General features: G+C 42.5%; 1 protein-coding gene across 26 annotated transcripts in view; it reads left to right on the top strand.

The window, feature by feature from the left end:
* LOC6499350 (dystrophin) overlaps positions 1-18,325 on the top strand; it is a 126,033-nt gene that overhangs the window by 62,725 nt on the left and 44,983 nt on the right. The window contains exon 22 of one of the 26 annotated variants that reach the window (XM_014910534.3): positions 5,792-6,653. The exons of the other annotated variants lie outside the window; for them this stretch is intronic. Coding sequence (XP_014766020.1) covers positions 5,792-5,800 — 9 coding nt within the window. The 3' untranslated portion in view covers positions 5,801-6,653. Of the gene's footprint in view, positions 1-5,791; positions 6,654-18,325 lie in introns of those variants that run through there. 26 annotated transcript variants of the gene reach the window in all.

The raw sequence follows: 18,325 nt of genomic DNA, 5'->3' as shown, positions 1-18,325 counted from the left end.
TGATGCAGAGTTATGGAGAATCAATCCACAAATAGTTTAAGGTATTCCGCTCAAGAATCGGATGGAAATTGGCCAAGATACAGCTTTCGCTGGGGGCCATATTGTCCTTCCACGCATTTTTCACAATTCTGAAGGGGATCCCCCAGAAAATTTAACAAAAAATCGAAAAAATATTTCGTTCTCAGATTTTGATGCAGAATTATGGAGAATCAATCCACAAATAGTTTAAGGTATTCCGCTCAAGAATCGGATGGAAATTGGCCAAGATACAGCTTTCGCTGGGGGCCATATTGTCCTTCCACGCATTTTTCAGAATTCTGAAGGGGATCCCCCAGAAAATTTAACAAAAAATTGAAAAAATATTTCGATCTTAGATTTTGATGCAGAATGATGGAGAATAAGTCCACAAATCGTTTAAGGTATTCCGATCAAGAATCAGATGGCAATTGGCCAAGTTACAGCCTTCCCTGGGGGGCCATTTTGTCCTTCCAGGCGTTTTTCACAATTCTGAAGGGGATCCCCCAGAAAATTTAACAAAAAATCGAAAAAATATTTCGTTCTCAGATTTTGATGCAGAATTATGGAGAATCAATCCACAAATCGTTTAAGGTATTCCGCTCAAGAATCGGATGGAAGTTGGCCAATATGTGGCCTATGATGGGATTCATATTGACATTTCAATATACATATTTTAAAATTTGTGATTCATCTGGAAATTAGAAAAAGAAACATAAATTGCAGATTGATAAATTATTTAAATCCAAATACGTTTTAGAATAAAAAGTTGTCAAGCAAGGATGAGTTTCTGCGGACTGTTGCTAGCTGGAGTTGAAAAGCGGGGCAATGTCATCAAAAGGGTAATTGCAATCCCCGCTAATGCTGGCGAATGCGAAGTGACTATGCCGTAGCAACAACAATAGCGACTGCAGCTGCAACTACCATCCTCACTCAATTACTCTGAGCCTTGATGCAGTTGCCCCTCGCAAAAAACAACCATAAAACCACCAGCACCCACCGCCCACCGCCCACTGCCCATTTCCCTTTGTCAATCTCGTGCGCCCATTGTTGACATTTGTCAACGAACTGTTTCTGCCAGACGCGTCAAGTTCTCGCTTCTGTTTTTTTTGGGATTTATTGTGTTTAATGTGTTGAAAAGTCTCCTTATTTATGGCGACTGGATTTGTGGATCGCCAGGCACGCTCCGCTCTTCTGATTTTCCGCTTTTCCATTCCCGCCATTAGGCCCCAGCACCCGCTTTCCAGGGGTGACAGCTGTGGAATAGTTGTCACATAGTTTCCATGTGTTGTCATTGTCTTTGTCTCGTGCTCGATTGTGTGGAAAATTGAAAAAAAGAAACAAACAACCCGGCATGGGAAAAAGGAAAAGCTTACTAAGACTGTCGGTATTGTCTTTTCCCAGTCATTGTTGTTGGGGAAGGAGCAATAGGGGATTTCGATTTGCCAAACGGATATTAAAGGTAAACATTGACCCGAGAAGACAAGGCTTGATTAAAAAGAAATCTGAGAGTGTCTAGTCCGAATGTTACAGGTGGTGCAGATTTTCTTTTATGTTTTCTATAATTTATATCAAATATTCGTCATACCAATGTCACCATAAATCCGTATTAAAGGAGAGCTCGCGGTTATTACATTTTTGCATTTCTGTGATGGAACTTTTCTCACTCAACTTCAGATAAAATTGATGGGAACTTTTAGTAGTTTCGTTGGCTTCTCTGCTTGCAAACAAAATAAAGTTTTATGACACGAAAAATGTTGCAACTAATATTTTAGACGTTGTATTGCTTCGCCGTCATTTTTTGTGTGGCTGCTGATGGTGCTCCTGCTCTCCGACAGAAAGCTAATAGTGTTTGGCCATTTTTCAAACAGCTCGTCGGGCTGGAGGATAACAGCTCAAAAGCGCACACTCACACTCATGGCACAGCACAGCACAGTATAGCGCAGCCAACGCTCCTTTCATACTCAGAAGCGTTGTGCTGTCGTTAACTCAAAGTTTGTTAAAAATTGTTATCAGCATGCCGAGCCAATGACATGACCACATCACAAGAACGCGAGCGGAGACCTAGCATGGGGGACATGGACACGGTCCCGGTGGCCACTGTTGCCAGGATACTGGGATAGCAGGATGCACTTGGCAGGATGAGTAGCAGCAGGAGCTCAAACCGCTGGCCGCAACATGACGACGGTGCTGACATGTGACTATACATACTAATAAACCCTTAGTTGCTCGCTCGGAGCTGTTGAAATTTTTTCAGCATACTCTTCCGGCTTAATGAATTTGATAGGGAATTTTAGTTAAGAAATAGTTTGGTGATTGATGGCTGGAAAAAGTATGTCAATTTCCAAGGGCTGGAACTATTTTATGGAAATGGGTGAGCAGGAATTTAACATGCACGGAATTAAGGAGTAAATTTCAAAGTAGAACATTAAAAAAAAGGGCATTTTTAGTTCGTTTTACTTGGTCTGGTTGCTTTTAATTTTTCCGTGTTCATTTTGGACATTTTTCCGGGCCGTTTTTCATCGTCCCTTCCAGGGCTTGACAAAGTCCTTGCGGGTGTAGATGAGGATTTCAGTTTTTTCGTGTATTTTTCGGTCTGATTTGCCACTGCCTTTTGGCCGGTTCTGGTTCGTGTTCCAGCTTTGGCAACCATTTCCTTGGCTCTTTCTGCAGCATTAAAGTTTTGTGTTGCATTTACGCTTGAGCTCCCTTTGACGGAGACGAAGACAGAGACAGCTGTAGTCGGGGGCGAGAATGAAACGCAGACTTTTAGTGGCGCCATTATGAGATGAAGGACCCTTTCGGTCCTCGGAGCAAAGCTCAGTCAGTCAGGCAACCGCTTTATGTGTAGAGTTCATTACTTTTATGTGATTATGTGTCATGTGTGCTCTCGGAATGAGTGTGACTGTCGGCGTGATCCGCACGTGTGTGTGGGAGATGTAAGTGTGCCATTGGCATTATTAGTTTTTGCGTTGCCCTCCTCAGCAGCTGGGAGAAAAAGTTGTCCCAAAATTAGTTGCAATTATTTATGGCTTTTGCTCTGGTTTTCTGGGTCTTTTTGCGGTTTTCCAGAGACGGGTAGCTAATCAGATGAGAGTTGTTGATGGCATGTGGGTAGTTTCAAGTCAACTAATTTGTTTATTTTGTGCAGATTTGTATCATTAAGTAAAACAAACCAGAGACCCAAAGCCCGCTTATGACAGATGTACGGGAGCTTTAAACTTAAATCCGCATTCAAGAGCGTCCCCTCTTGAAAAATGCCAGTGGAATGTGAGCTTCGGATGAACATTTGCCAAAAAGTTAAGGCAGCTGGCCGGTAATGAGTTGGCAGCCAGCTTGGCATTCATTATGGCCGGCCAACACATGCTCATATTGCACATACGCAGTGTTGTACACTGAGAAAACATGATTTTTTACAACTGGCGGTACGAGAGGTACGAGGGCGAGGGAAACTTTAAGCTGCGCACAGAAAAAAAACATGAAAAAGTGAGAACGAGAAATGTTCATCGTTGTAGCATTGCCAGGAACATGCAACATGGGAAATATGAACGAGGACCAAACAGGCCGCCCCCTTCTGTACGTCTGGCCTTCCATATCGCCCGATGAATGCTACGTATCCGGCTTAGTTAACTGTCTGCGGATTTTGCTAACAAGACTCGTCAGTGATTTGAGTGCTGCTGCATGCGAGTTGGTTATGCTCGTAGAGTTTGAATTAGCATAGTTAGGCCAGAACGGGGATTTCTTCTGATTGCCAACGAATATTCCCGTAATGATGTGCAGTTGGCAGCCCTGCGAAAGGAAAAAATAAATCAATTAAAATGGTAACTTACTCTGCTGGCACCTATTACCATTAATGGCTGTGAAAAGGAAGCTTTTGCAACTTGGCAATCAAAACTGTTTGCATAATAGAACCAATTAAACTGTAATTTACTCAGATCCGTATCATTATGTCTTTCTAATTGACTGTTTACAGTATAAACTTTATACTCATATCAATCAATTATTAATTAACATAATCTGAATGCTTACTTTTTCACTATTTTACAATTATTAATGCATTACATTTCATTAGGCAACTATAAAGCCGAATTAATAAATCCTATACAAATCCGATGACACGAAACATGTAATCTGATAGTCTTTTAAAAAAATATCTTTACAATATCTTTCACAATTTTTTGTGGCGACCTGATCCCATTTCCTACTATTTGTTTGTGCCACTAAAAAGTTTACACTTTGTGGGCCAAATCCTACTACTCCAGCAGTTTTTCGGTCCACTTGAGACCGAACTTGTGCCATTCCTTTTCTTGGAGTTTTCCAAAAATCATTAGCAGGCGACCGAAAATTCAGGTCAGCCTCTTAATGTGCCGCATAAGTACCTATAAGTATGCAATGCACTTTCGCTCGGGTATGCCACCACTCACCCACAAGCACACCTGCACGGATATAGCTCTAGAGTGGGACAGCCACGCTTTGCCACAGATTGCGGCAACAAAATCTGTACACTTTGGCTCCATTAAAGGCGCACGCACGAAGAGGCCACGGCTGCCAGCCCGTGGGCAACCATCACAAAAGTGTGATGTCAGTGGCACACCCCCCTCCCAAGTCCCGCATCGCTTGGCTCCTGAAACCCTGAACCACCTTTAGAACCGTTCTGCTGGCCACCACCACCCCCGGCAGGCAGCTTGCGGTATTTATTTAGCCTATAAAGCTTCAGTTGGTTACAGCCAACTCGCACAGCATCAAAGCGTTAAAGCATGGGAGCCACTGGGAGAGGCACAGAAAAAAGGACCACTCTAGGAGATGATGGAATAAGGACTAGAAAATATCCTGTAACTATTAGATGAAGTGGGTAAAATAATTATATCTTCATTAATACAATCTTAGTCAATAGGTTTCAACTTTGCAGATGGATTAGATGGGCTAGATGAACTTATTAAAAATAATCTGAAATTGTACTTTCTTCAGTCGGTTTTCAAAGCTTTAAGTCTTTATAGAGCATCATATATAAAATAAACGCTTGGCAAATAGAATATACCCTCTAGAATATATATGCTCTAGGAGACCCTGGCATAAAAAGGGGGAAAAATAAGTGGAAAGTGGAAAGTCGAGCGGAAAGTGACACACAAAACCGGCAGTGCTGGCAACGCGGTTCATATGGCAGTTGCCGCTGGTTGGACTCTGTTGACCTAAAAATCTCATTTGCCGCATGCTCATTTCTGCCATCAACTTTTGTTACTTTACTTTTGTCGCACCTCTTGGCGATGGCTTTGTTTTCGGCTTTCGGTTTCTGAAAATGAGCCTACGGCGAATAAAAAATACAATATATATATATATATAGAAACAACAGTAAAAATTCTTTGATGGAAAAAATATTTTGTGATTTTGTGGGGAAAAAATTGTTGTGAGGAAGTGCGAGGAAATGAAATCGGAGCCCACAGCCTGACCTAGAAGAAGTAGGACCACATGCTCTGTATCCCCTTCAGTTAATTTCCTGAACATGACGAGCAAGTTTCCTTCTTTTTGTTGTAATTTTCCACAATGTTTGTTTTATTCAATTGGAAATCAGAGTCCCTATCACAGTCGTGCAACTTTTAGAAGCTTCAATTTAATAAAGCAAACACATGTTTCTGCCATCAGAGGGTCAATGTGCGCTAGACAGGGTTTCCCAGGTTAGGGGAGCCATAAACACAAGATAAATATTTAATGATCATTTATGGCTAAGCAAATTTACGGGGAAACTTTTAATAACAAATATTTTCTCTTCTCATTGCAGGTAAGCTAAATAAATGCAATTAGTTTGGTGAGCCAAGGTACTAGTAAGTAATAAATGGAATAGAGGAGGGATACTTTGATAAATAAAATGCAGAAATGGTAAATAACTTATGAGATTCATGGGCTGTCATTGCAGGACTTATATTTACGTTTTGATGTATTTTTTTTCAATCCCGTCGTCATAGTACACGATTCGCCAACTGTCACTCGCTAATTGAATTCAAATCGGATTTAATTTCGTTTCGAAAATGGTTGCCCAGTTGGCACTGATTTTTTGAGGGATTCTTTTTACCGGCTTTTCTCCCCAGAGCCCAGAGCCCCAGTGCCCCAGACATTTTTGGATGTCAATCTAATAAAGTGCAAGTGAAAGCGCTGAGCATTTCTCTCGGCTCGCCGCTGTCACTTAATAATTCAATGCCCGAATGTAGGCAACGCTATCCCGCTATTCTTCCCGAATGCGAGGCAGATTTTATTATTTTTCGTTTTCGGTCTCGGTTTTTTTTTGGTCCTTTTTGCGCCTTTTGTTGTTGTCGGTGGAAATGTCACATGCAAATCCAAATAAGCGGAGTGCCGAGAAGAAAAACGATGAAAATTGTGTTAGCTGCGCGACTCAACTGACAAAATGATAGATGGCAGTACCGGGTGGAGCGAGGCGGCCAGGAAAAATTAGCGTGGGCCCTAAAAAAGCTTCAAAAGCAATCAAAATGACAACTTAAGTAGGCTTCCCAACAACACACACACAAAAAAAGAGGAAAAATAAAAGAATAAGGAGGAAAATGAAAAAAGAAAGTTAAGTTGAAAAGAAAAGAGTGAGGGGCAGGGGCAATGAAAATTCCCGTTCGGTCCTGGGGTTAGAAAAGAAAGGATCTTGAGAAATGTGGGCTCAATTAGGGCATAATTGTTTGTTTTCTCACTTGGCTGGTTGGCCAGCTGCTAATTGAAGCATCAAAAGTTTTTATTGGCTCCCGCCAAGTGTGAAAGGGCAGAGATGTAATTCAATTCAGCCGCCCTCTCCTGGCCAAATGAAAGTTGATGTGGCCCAAGGACTAGGCCGGCTAAGCAATTATGAAAATGTTTTTGGCCTTAGAAACTGCTTTTCTGCGGCGGACTTTTCCCAAATGGTGCATCAAATTTTTGACTGCATTGAAAATACTGAAAGTCCATGCGGGAAAACCTTTTGAAAAACTTTTAAAATCAAATATCCTTGAAAGCATGGTTTAAATCCATGGCGGTTTGCCTAAAAGTTGATGAAAAGGCAAATGTTTTGGACAAAAATCAATAAAAACTATTGCGTTTCGTTCGGTGTAAGCGAAGAAATGTGTGGTCGTGCCAGTTCTTCTGTGGTTGTCTCTCGGCCTGGCTAAAAGCATCTGGTCGTGTGTATCCCCGAGTTCGTGGTGGGCCCCAAATGCGCATTTAACTTAATCAAGATTTTAATATTTAAAGAATTTTCAGCCCCGGCAACAAATTGCAGGGCCACCCCTCGACCTTCGGCCCTCTTATCTCTTATCGCTCTCACCCCCTTTTTATTTTCTTCCACCCAGAGCCCTTTCGCTTGTTGTGTGCTGGCAGGCGAAAAAGGGTTCTTGCCCCGAAAAACGAAACTAAAACTATTCGGCCAAGGACAAACAACATTATCGCTCTTACACGACGCTTGCCACACTTCAATTGCTTGTAAATGCCACACAATAGATATCCCGCCCCCGGGCGTCCACTCTTCTTGATAAATTCCCAGCCAAGTTGTTGTTGAGGAAAGTTTTCTTGTAGTTTTCCCTTTTTGCGGCTGCTGTTTGTCGACTTGATTTTGGGCAAGTGTGTGCTACATTTATTTATTTCGACAGCTCGGAGAGGTGGATAATTTTTTTGCTGTGTGAAAATCAATATACGAAATGACAGCTGCTCAGTTCCGAGAATCCCGTAAATGGCGAAAATTTTCGTTAAATATTTAAAATGTGGTCAAGGGAATTTTCCAAGTTTTCTTTTCGGGTCAGAGAAAGGGCTGTAAGCTCGTAAAAGTTTGCTTAGTCGGGTATTTGCTCGAGAAACCAGATCAGCAAGCAAATAAAGTCCTTAGAAGTGGTTGACATCTGAGATTTGTTAATTTTTATAGCCAGATACGCAGCTGTAAAGCATTTAACAAAGACTTCAAGACATCCACCCCTTTGAGAAGTTCTGCCAGCAGAACCATAAAAACTTAGACTATAAACTATCTTAAGGAGCTTCGCGCTGCCAGGTCTCAGCAATAATTCAGTGGTCTCAACTGCTCGGCGCTTTTCACCATCCTAAATCATATTTAAAGGAGATTAAATAGAGCCGAGAGTGCAAGATACATAAATTATAGGACGCCGGATGGGGTGAAAGGTGTTCGGGCCAAATCTAGCAGTGGGGAGACTCACACATGCCATTGTATCTGCTGCCAACAATGACAAATTACCCAAAGCACAAAAATAAAGAGGAGACTCGAACTCAGCACGCAGGCGGATAGACAGATAGACAGACACGCAGAAAGTATCTCACAGATACAACATGTTAACAGCGACAATAACAAGTTATGAGGCAGCGACCCGGCTCCAGCTACAGCTCCAGCTCCAGCTCTCACTGCATAACAATAAACAGCAACTTGGTAAAATTTATTTCACAAAACTATTGTGCAAATAATGAAGCGCCCCAGGACTCAAGATCTTCCTGGGCGGAGTTCCAGTGGATGTAAAAGTTATAAGCATAATTCACGGATGGGAAAAAGGAGGTCGGGGCGAACACATGTTGGCGTGTTGATTGTCGCGTCTAGTTGGTAGTCTGCTCCTCGACCAGCTTATCCCTCCCGAGCTCCACACCACTCTTAACATACACACTCGCAGCCAAAAGTATTTGCCAACCAGATTTTTGACTTAGCAGTTGTGCACACACACACGCACAAAAAGTGTTGGCGTCTTTTAGGCATGTGCCGTTCTGATCCGCTTTTCGTGGCAGGGAAAAAGTAGTGGCGTCCAAAAAAGAGCACTCACTTCCAGGGACTTTAGTGTGGCAAATCCCAGCGACCTTTCCCTAACCGCATCACATTAAGCAGGGCGTCCTGTCGACTTCATCTGGCAAGAGCTTAACTTTGATTTCAGCTCGTGCCAGTGTGGGTAACTAGTCCACTTAAACGCGCGTTAGAGCAGCGACAGGATTCGAGGCGGGAGTGACAGGTCCTGCGACTTGGCTCGGCTAACAAATAAGATCTTTAAGGAAATTACCCCAAGGAAGTTGTAGTTACAGGATGGTCTTTGGCTTGAGCCTTTAAATGGATAGTTAATAAGTTACAATGGCTTGCAATTAATGAGTACCTTTAAATTATATTTCTAAGAAGAAACTATTTGTGGCATAAGGAAGTCTTCAAGATGCAGAAACTCCCCTGCAAAATGAACAAAGTTTTCCGCTCATCTGGCACTGTTTACCATCAAGAAAGCCTCAAAATGGTCATATTGTTGTTTTCGTCTGATGATGATAGCTCTGGAGCCGTTGACAGCGGCGGGGAAATGTAAATGATTAAACTTCAAGTACCTGCGGTAGGGTCTCTCTCTGGCTAAAATCATTTTCAAATAAATAAACCAACTTCGCCGCAGACTCTGGCAAAGTTGTCAGCCAAGAGGAGCGGCAAGGACTCTTATTAGCCAGGACCAAGAATAAAGAGAAAAGTGGCAAGAAAAGTAGACAGGCAATTGCGATATAAACAGTCAGTTGAAGCAGCTGCTTCGGCCGCCGGGGGAAACTCTGGCGGGGGCAAGTTGCAGTTGACAAAGTAGAAGGAGAGTAAAGTTTTCTTTGAATTTGTGTTTGTTGTTTGTCGAGCAATAAAGCCGAAAGAGAGAAGCCACACCACTTAGGGAATACAACTTTATCGCTTACAGGGAGTTGGCCAAAGATAAATTTAGACTTTCAGCCAGGAAAAGTGGGACACATTAAATCAAAGGGAGTCGGGCCTTTTCCGCAATTTGTTTATTGTTTTTTATTAACATAATTGATTGCTTTGCTCGTAGACGAGGGTGCTGCGGCCCTCTCGGGCTTATTAGGAAAGTTGTATGTACCAGATGCAGCATCTGAGACATGCTGCCGCCCCCGCCCCCGCTGCCTGCAAAACGAAATCAGTGGGAAATCAAGAGCACGCCATTTCACTTCCGCCAGCCAGGAATTAAGTTAGCTGCTTATCCTTTATCCTTGGCAGCGCCAGGCCCTCCCGCGCCGCCGCTCACTTGATTGATGACGCTCATTTGTGCTACGTGTGTTCGCTTTTTCGGTCTCTCGCTTTTTTCCGACTCTGCCAAATAATTCTGCTTAATTTTAAATCAGTTTGCAATTTGCTCCGGAAACTTTTCTTTACCGCTGCCGTCACCCCTAAGGCTGCGGCTGAATGTGGTTTATTGCCTCGGTGCGTGTTGCATACTTTTTCGGGCGACTGTCGGTAACGCTATTTAGTCCTTGTCGGTTGTTTATAATGTTAAAGCACACTCACGGGTAAAGTTAACCGCAAGTTACCAACTTTATTAATGTGTGTGAGTCCGGGCCTCGTGCTTGCTTATTTTTTATGGACTGTCTGCGGGCTTTTGTGTCGTTATGACCTTCCTGTTCATTGTTTACTCCTCGGGAGCGTGTTGTTTTTTACTTTTATTTACTCTGGGGCCAAAAAGTTGTGGGCCCTAACTGAGGTGGAATTTGTCATTGATTTATTTTTATTATTTAACAGGCAAAGCAAAAGAAATTTAATATAATTTGTTGGCCGACTTTAAAGTGCTTTCATTGTTGGCTAACAGTGAGCTTAGAGGGCACAAAACTAAAGACTTTGGGCAAATATTTTCTGAGCCATTGCCGGCACTTTCCACAACTAGTCTTGGCTAGTACACTCTCAATGGGGTCTTGTGCACACTCCTGCCCCACTTGACACCAAACGCCAGCCACAATAACATATTTTTTTCAATTTTTTCCTTTCGTTCCATTCCCCATTTTTCCGTTCAGCCAAAGTGGCAATGAGGTTGGCGCTCCGCGCATTCTGTTTTTGCTTCGACGCCATTAAATATAGCAACAAATGCAATGGCAGCCACTGGGTAGCCAAGGGTAGAATGCTTTCTTTCTGGGCGGGGGTAGGAGCCATCCCATAGCCAGCACTATAATACATTAGGAATGTTTGCTCGCCATCATAACGCATTAAAAATTGCACAATTTTTTCGCTGCCATTTTTTCCAAGCATTCTTCTCCGTGGAATACAATTTTTTCTCGCTACTTTCGCCTTTACCCATTATTTTCCCTGTTTCATTATGCACTCATTTCATTAAAAGTTAAGTTGGTTTTCGGTGCCAGCCAGAGACAATTTATTTCAATAAATTTAATTACCTTGGCGCTTATGGGGCTTTTCGTAAACTATTTTCTATCCTTGACCAGGATCCAAATAGTGGATTGCCTGGCTCCGGGGCCTGCAGATCCTAGCCTGGCCCATTGTCCTGTTTTTAATTGTGTGCCAGCCGGAGGGAAAGTGGACTCGAGTTGTGCGAAACTTTCATTACCTATTTGTATTACATAATTGCACTCACGTGTGTCAGTCCCGAATGCGACTACATGAGTACTGGGGCGTGGTGTGTGTTTTTCTACAAAAAGTTTCGCCTGCGAAAAGTTTCATTTCCTGTGCGTTGATAATTTGTTAAAAGTTCACCAGCTATTATATATTTTTTCCCCGTTGTGTTTCATGCTGTTCGCGGAGGCTGTGCAGGTGAAGTTTATAATGTAATTTTTCAACCATGGAAAATATTGAGTCAAAGTAGTAGTTTGTTTAATGGAATGTGTTGAATGTCTAATAAATTAATTATATAAACAACAGACTATTAAAACTACAGTGTTACTTAGTAACGTTTGTCCATTGATGGAATTAAAAGCATGTTTGTTAACTGAAAGGAGTCTAGGAGGAGTACCGGATATCCGGATATCATCCATAAAACTCCTTATAATTATAATCTATAAGTTCAAGGATTTCTTTTATTTCCATGACAGCCCCAGCTGCAATATAATGCCCAACTATATAGCTGGCAGCTGTAGCTTCTAATTAATGTCAGCATCGCCTGAACTCCCTTTCTCTCCCTGGGTAACTCCTTCATTTCCATACCGACCCAGTGGCAGTGGGTGTGGCGCTGAGTGGAGCTAACGCCTTTTTCATGTCATAATAATTTCTGGCTTCCGCTTCCCTTATCCTGGAGCTCCGCTCCGCGCCAGAAGAAATAGCGCATGAAAGCGCCAACAAACTTTAATTAGTTATGCAAAGCGAATGCAGCTTTGGGACTGAACAGCTAAAGGCAAAAAAAAAACGGGAAAAACAGGCTATGTAGAGCTGTAGAAAATTTTAAATGTAAAGCCCTGGGAAAAAACAAGCAGGGCATTAAAATGAATTACAAACTCACACATGTCCAGCTCAGCTGATCCTTTATTCGCAGGAATTGTGTCTAACAAACAAAGAGTTCAAATTAATTGTTCGCGAAATCGTAATTTCATGCGGGTAATTAATAAATTATAAAAACATGTGCACTGCGCAGCGAACATTTATGTTGATAGAAAAACAAATTGCAGCCACTTTAGTGACCGAACATATTTGATGGCCCACCGGGGGAATGCGATGAGAAAAAATAACTATGTTATGGCAATTAATTCACACAAAACAATTCAGCGGGGGTCTAAGGGCGAATCTACTGACCTGAGCTCCATTTGGAGCTCCATTCCCTGCGGCATTTTGAGCATTTTTAATTGCAATTTATAGTGAATTGGATCAATTTGTTAGTAATTGCCATGAATATAAATTGTTTTTTTAACCGAAACGTTGAATGAATCAATATGATTGAGCCCTTAACTAAACTGCATTTTATTGTACGGTGTCCTTCAAACCACTGGGATGCTTCAATCTGGATTCCCTGGCCACTGTTTCCATTCATTGAGCAACCGACTCACATCTGGAAACACAAACTTCCGAACCAGAAAATTCACTTCCCCCTCTGGCTCCCAGATGTCTCTATTGAGTATGCATCGAGTGGTCTGTGCTCCTGGCCTCCCTTGGCCCTTTCCCCTGGCTCGTTTACTTCATTGCTTCATGCACTTTAGTTCATTACATCGTTTTCATTTGGCCAATTTGCTCACTTGACCATAGTTGATTTTTATTATTTGGTCTGCAAGTCGTCAAGAAAATTGAAATGTTTTCGGTTGTTTTGTTTTGTTGTGTTCGGCGATTGTTGCGTTTGTCTTTTTCAACTCAGACCCAGACCCAGATCCAGATCCAGACCGAAAGCACTGAGACTCTGATGGACTGACTCTGATATACTGACTACAACCAGTTGCGTTTTACCAGTCTCTGTCTCTGTGGTAAAGTGTCCTTCTTTGAAGCCATCTCCTTCGGATGTCCGCTGCCGATCCATCTCTGCCTTCCTCCGTGTTCCTCCCTGTTGTGTGTTCTGGGCCAGCTTTCAATATCTGTTATTGTCCTTTCTCTGACTTCCCCCGGCTGCTGCCGTTGTTTGCATGCTACTTAATGTGGCACCGACTGCTGCCACTACGTGACTTTGCCATCATCTTCATCACGAAGCCAGAGGAAGGCCACTCCGGCCAGTAAAAATGTGGTCAATTCTGGCTACTTACCCACTCGGTTTGCTTTCTGATCCCCTGGCTTCTGGCCAGTTAACTTTGTTTCCGTTATTGTACCTCGTTTACATGTTAAGCAAGCACGTTGGCCATGAAATCAAAGCAAAGACAAATTTTTAATTTGGTCTTAAAAAATAATTCTCACAGTAGTCGGCGAATTAATTTTTGCTGAACGAGTTTCACGAGGAAGGTTCATATTTAATGTTTCCACTTTATGTTACCACAACTCCTTTACAATCTCAGGCTCATTTGTCGGACCGAATTATTTACCCAACCGCAAAGACTTTGGCCTGCCATCAGGAGGGAAGAGAGTAAATATTAACTGCAATTTGCCTACCCTGTCGGCAAACAAAATATGCATGTGATATGCTTAATTATTTATTACGACTAATTTGAAAAGTCCCCAGCAGATCTCGTCATCGTGTGCAAACTTTCACGTTGCTGAGCCTCACAAAAAAGACTGTTTAAATGCTGAGCCAGAGACACCGTGTGAGCTTACCCGTTTACATAGGTCAAAGCCATCCCGTCTGGTGGGTGTTTGGATGGCGGGTTGGTTCGGGAGTGAGAGGGGATATAACCAAAAGCGAGAATCAGACCCAGCACAGCAAAGTTTAAGTAGTTTAAAAAGTGTCGTCGCCGTCCTCATCGTCGCCATCCTATCCGGCTGCTGATGGGCTTACCAGGCCAACTAACTGGAGACGAATCCTCCATATCCCATTGCCACCCCATTCAGGCCGCCGAGCACACAAAGCTCGTTTAAGTTTTAATAAACAAATTAAACTTGCTGTCTGTGCAGTTTTCGGTGCTTACTTTTTCGGGTGGCACTGACACAAGATATCCGATGAGTCTGAGATCAAGTGGGGCTAAAAACAGTGTCAGGGGTCTTTATTTTGAAAATATCAAATCCGGAAAGGGTTTCGGAGTGCTTGAAACATGGCACTTTTATTCAACAGTTTTTATGAAATTTATTGACTTGGAACACTTTGAACAACAATTTCTCACAATCCAAGGCATAAAAGACATTCAAATTATTATTTGTGACAATTGAATTCCAGCTAAGCTTTTAAATTTTAAAGTGCCTCTTCCAGGGAATTTTCTAAAAGTCGCGGGATAACATTCATTAAATCCTAATTTGTCGAGGATTACGAGCAGATACTCGCATATGTGGGATTTCTGGCTCAGAATTGAAGGCCCAGACCCACACATGGAGCAGGGCCTGAAGAGCAATTTGCACATTTGGCCCAACGCCCACAGCAAAAATTTCTCAATTATTTTGGCTTGTTTTTTATTCGCTTTGGCTGGTTTGGCTTTTCGCTGGTTGCTTCTCTTTTTTTTGTATTTTTGAAACTCATGTCTTGGCGGAATTTTATTATTCCAGCCAGGACAAGAAGGATGCGCCACAGTTGCGCAATTATAACGCCACCACAGAAATTTTATTTACGTAAATATTATTTCAATTTATTTTGCTCGTTTTCTTTGGCTCTCCACGCCAGAATTCCTTGTACTTGTTTTTATTTTTGCGAGTCGTTCGAGCTGCTCCGCATTTACTTTGCTTTTCTTTATGAATTTTAATGAACGTGTTTTTTTGGTGCTCGTTTGCCGGCAACAAAAAACGAAGGCAGAACAGAACGCCTGAAATTTAGACACTTTAGACACTTGAAATGCTCAATGCAAATGTCATTTGAGTTGGCTCAAAGGATGTGCAGTTCCGCCTCTCCGGCTCCGTTGACTCTGCCACGTATGCAGTTGCGGCAGCTCAGCGTTGCCAACTTGGCCAATGGGCTGGGCCAACGAAGCCGGGTCCTTTGTTAGCCCTGCTAAATATTCGTTAACGTGGCGAACAAATTTCGTTGGCAAACACTGTGCCTGCGCCGGTTGGCGGCCGCCCCTCCCAGCTCTTCTCTCTCTATATAAAACTGAAATTTACATATTTGCACATCTAAATCGCTGAGAATTTGCATTGTTTGCCAAAACTGCAGTTTCTGGCAGTCGCGAAGGAGGCGGAGAACTGCAAGTCCCAGTTTGCCAAGCGGAGTTTGTCAATTCAGAAGAACATCTGGCCAATATCGTACTGAGTTTATTGAGTGGCTTGTTAAATTCCAAACAAAATAATTAATAGGCTGTTATTGATTGTGAAATTTGTAACTTATTTCCCTTGAAATTTGCCCATTTTTATGCTTTGTATGTTAGCCAAGTGCAACTGTGGCATCATTTTTTATTCCCGCCCACTATTTCTTAATTAAAATATGTTTTACGTTCCATTCGATTCACAATTAAAAATATGTCGTCTGCAGTATTGCTTCGGGGCATTTAATGGATGGCCGGCATAAATTGCAGTGGCTTTTGCAGTAACTATTTTAAATTAATTAATGCGAGTGAAATATGTGCAAATAAGATGAAAAAACAGCCGCGAGGAAACCGTCAACTTTGGCCAATTGAAATGCAGGGCGGCGAACGCGGCGTATGATTAATATGCATTCAAAAAAAAAAAGAACAGCAAAGAGGCGAATGAATTTTTATTTTTTATTTATGACTGAACGTTGAACTTTCCGCTAAAGTCACCGAGGCACACACATAACAACTGCCACTCGGGGGATTTGGGTTAATAGCCACCAACGGCGGCTAAAGGGAGCGGGCGAGGGCGCGGAGGGGCGTTGGAGGCTGCGGTACGACAATGCCCCGCCCCCAACAGGCCCGACAGGCCAAAAGGTGACCGAGTGTACGTGCAAAGCTCACGAAATAATGGCAAAAGGTTTTTGTTTCGTTGTGTAACAGGAGTTACAATATACGTCTGTGGGGGGCAGGTGAGGCTGGTGAGGTGACAGAACTGGTAGAAAGGCAATTGTTATGGCAGCTTAACAGCCTGACACGCACTGAGACTGCGGCCGAGATGGAAATAGAAACCAAATGAAGAAAGCAACCGAGACGAGTCGGCCAACAATAAAAAACAATGACAAAGGAGTCCATAAAAGGATCCGATCTCAGGGCGGCAGGACAATTGTACAGAAAGATTTTCACCTGACACCTCCACGGGAATTCCAAATATTTTTTTCCAATTAATGATGGAAGAAATTCTATTAAAGAATAGATCTTCCCTGCGCTGGCTATGATTGAGTTTATTAGAATTTATTCAATTATAGAGTTTGGCATTTTTTATGAAATTCTCAGTTGATTCAAGACGGCGCATTGCGAGACTTCTTTTCTGGATAAGAAGAAATGCCGCCAAAGAAGCTGGGAGAAGGTCCCAAGGCACATAACGAGCTGAAAAAGATGCTTTGAATACAAAATTCAAAGCCCGACATAAAAAGCTACAGCATGGGGCAAGAGAAACAATAAAGGTAGCACAGGTCACCAAAAAAAAAGTGTATGCGGTGGAAAGGGAAATAAACCGGAGCTGGGAGGCAAAAAAAAAAAGGATCTGAAAAAACCCCAAGCCGTAAACTTGAGCCGCCTTCAGAGTCCGGGAGCAGACAAAAAAGGATTATAAGCAGAATGTGTGCGAAGGATAAAAAATGAGAGGGGTTGCTGGGAAACAGTCGACGATATTTGCCTTTCTGTGTCCAGAAGTGAATTAAAGCTGACACAGAGGAGCGGAAGAAGCGGAGGGATTTTTTAAGAGGACGGGGATGGATACCCGAAAGACCACCCTGCATATGTGGGTGTCTAATAATATGGTCAACAGAGCATCCGCCAGAGCACCGAAAACCACAGGAGCTTGGTCTGCTAGAGATAGCCATGGAAGCCCGGGACATTTAACTTCGGTTTCGGTTTATTCGGGTTTCCTTCTTTTTCCCGGCTTGGCATTTGCTGTCAGCAGCTTAAAGAGGGGGTGCTGGCATTTGCCAACCTCATCCGACCGCCGCCACATTGATTGCGACTTGAATTCCTTTCGGCCAGGATGCACCTTCAACCGCTTTCTAACCAGGTTTGTTACCTGATTATACACAGTCATGTGTCTGCTCTGGGGGCTGCCGAGTCCTGAGTCCTGCCTCCTGCGTCCTGAGTCCTGAGTCCTGTCTATTTGCTCAGTGCAGCGTAAACTCTGCAGATAAGTCAAAGCCAAGTGCAGCCAAGTTAATATTGCATGCGGATAAATTGAAGCTCATATTCCCAGCCACTTACAGTGCTGCAGTTCCGCCCCTCGCCTTTGGCTTTATGAATTTCTGATGGCAGATTTTTCAGTCTGCATTTGATGGCTCCAGTCTCAGTTTGTTCAACTCGACCATCACAGAAGCTTAGGGGCTAGGAATTGCCGAAAATACATCCTTTTTGCTTATTTATTTACGAGTGCTAACCATAACAAATTCAGAAATTTATTTAGCTAAACTATTTAATATTATTATTAAATAATTTCTAAAGATTTGCAAAGCTGAGATAGTTACTCGTACGTTCAACATTGTAAGTTTCTGTAAGCCAACTGCAATGTTTGTGTATTCAAACACCAATAGTTTTCCATTCATTCCAAACCAAACTTTGCATAACTTGAACTGGAACTTTAAATTCCAAAGTATCATATTTGTCTTATGCTTTTAACATTCCTGGGTCTATTCTGTTTTCTATTTGACCTGGAAATGAAATTCCTTTCCCTATCCCCGTTTTTAGAGCTCCCCATAATGCCCAAAAAGAAAGAGAAAATAAATGTTTATGGAACATTTGCTCTGACACATCGCTCATGATGATATAACAAGAAATAAACATAATCGAATAAATAAGCAACGTGGGGAGCTGCCAAACAACCTGATACAACCAAATCGAATTCCATCTCCCCGTGCAGTATACACTCCCCCATATCACCAGCCTGGAGAGGCCGAGGGCTCTGAGTTTGGTCATAAAGGATTTACACGGATGTTAACAGAAAGCTGACTAAAATATGTAAAACGCTCCACTG

Source organism: Drosophila ananassae, chromosome 2L (genome assembly GCF_017639315.1).
Source record: "Drosophila ananassae strain 14024-0371.13 chromosome 2L, ASM1763931v2, whole genome shotgun sequence".
NCBI classification, from domain to species: domain Eukaryota; kingdom Metazoa; phylum Arthropoda; class Insecta; order Diptera; family Drosophilidae; genus Drosophila; species Drosophila ananassae.
Note: the sequence above shows the minus strand (reverse complement) of the source record. Positions and strands in the feature narration are given on the sequence as shown.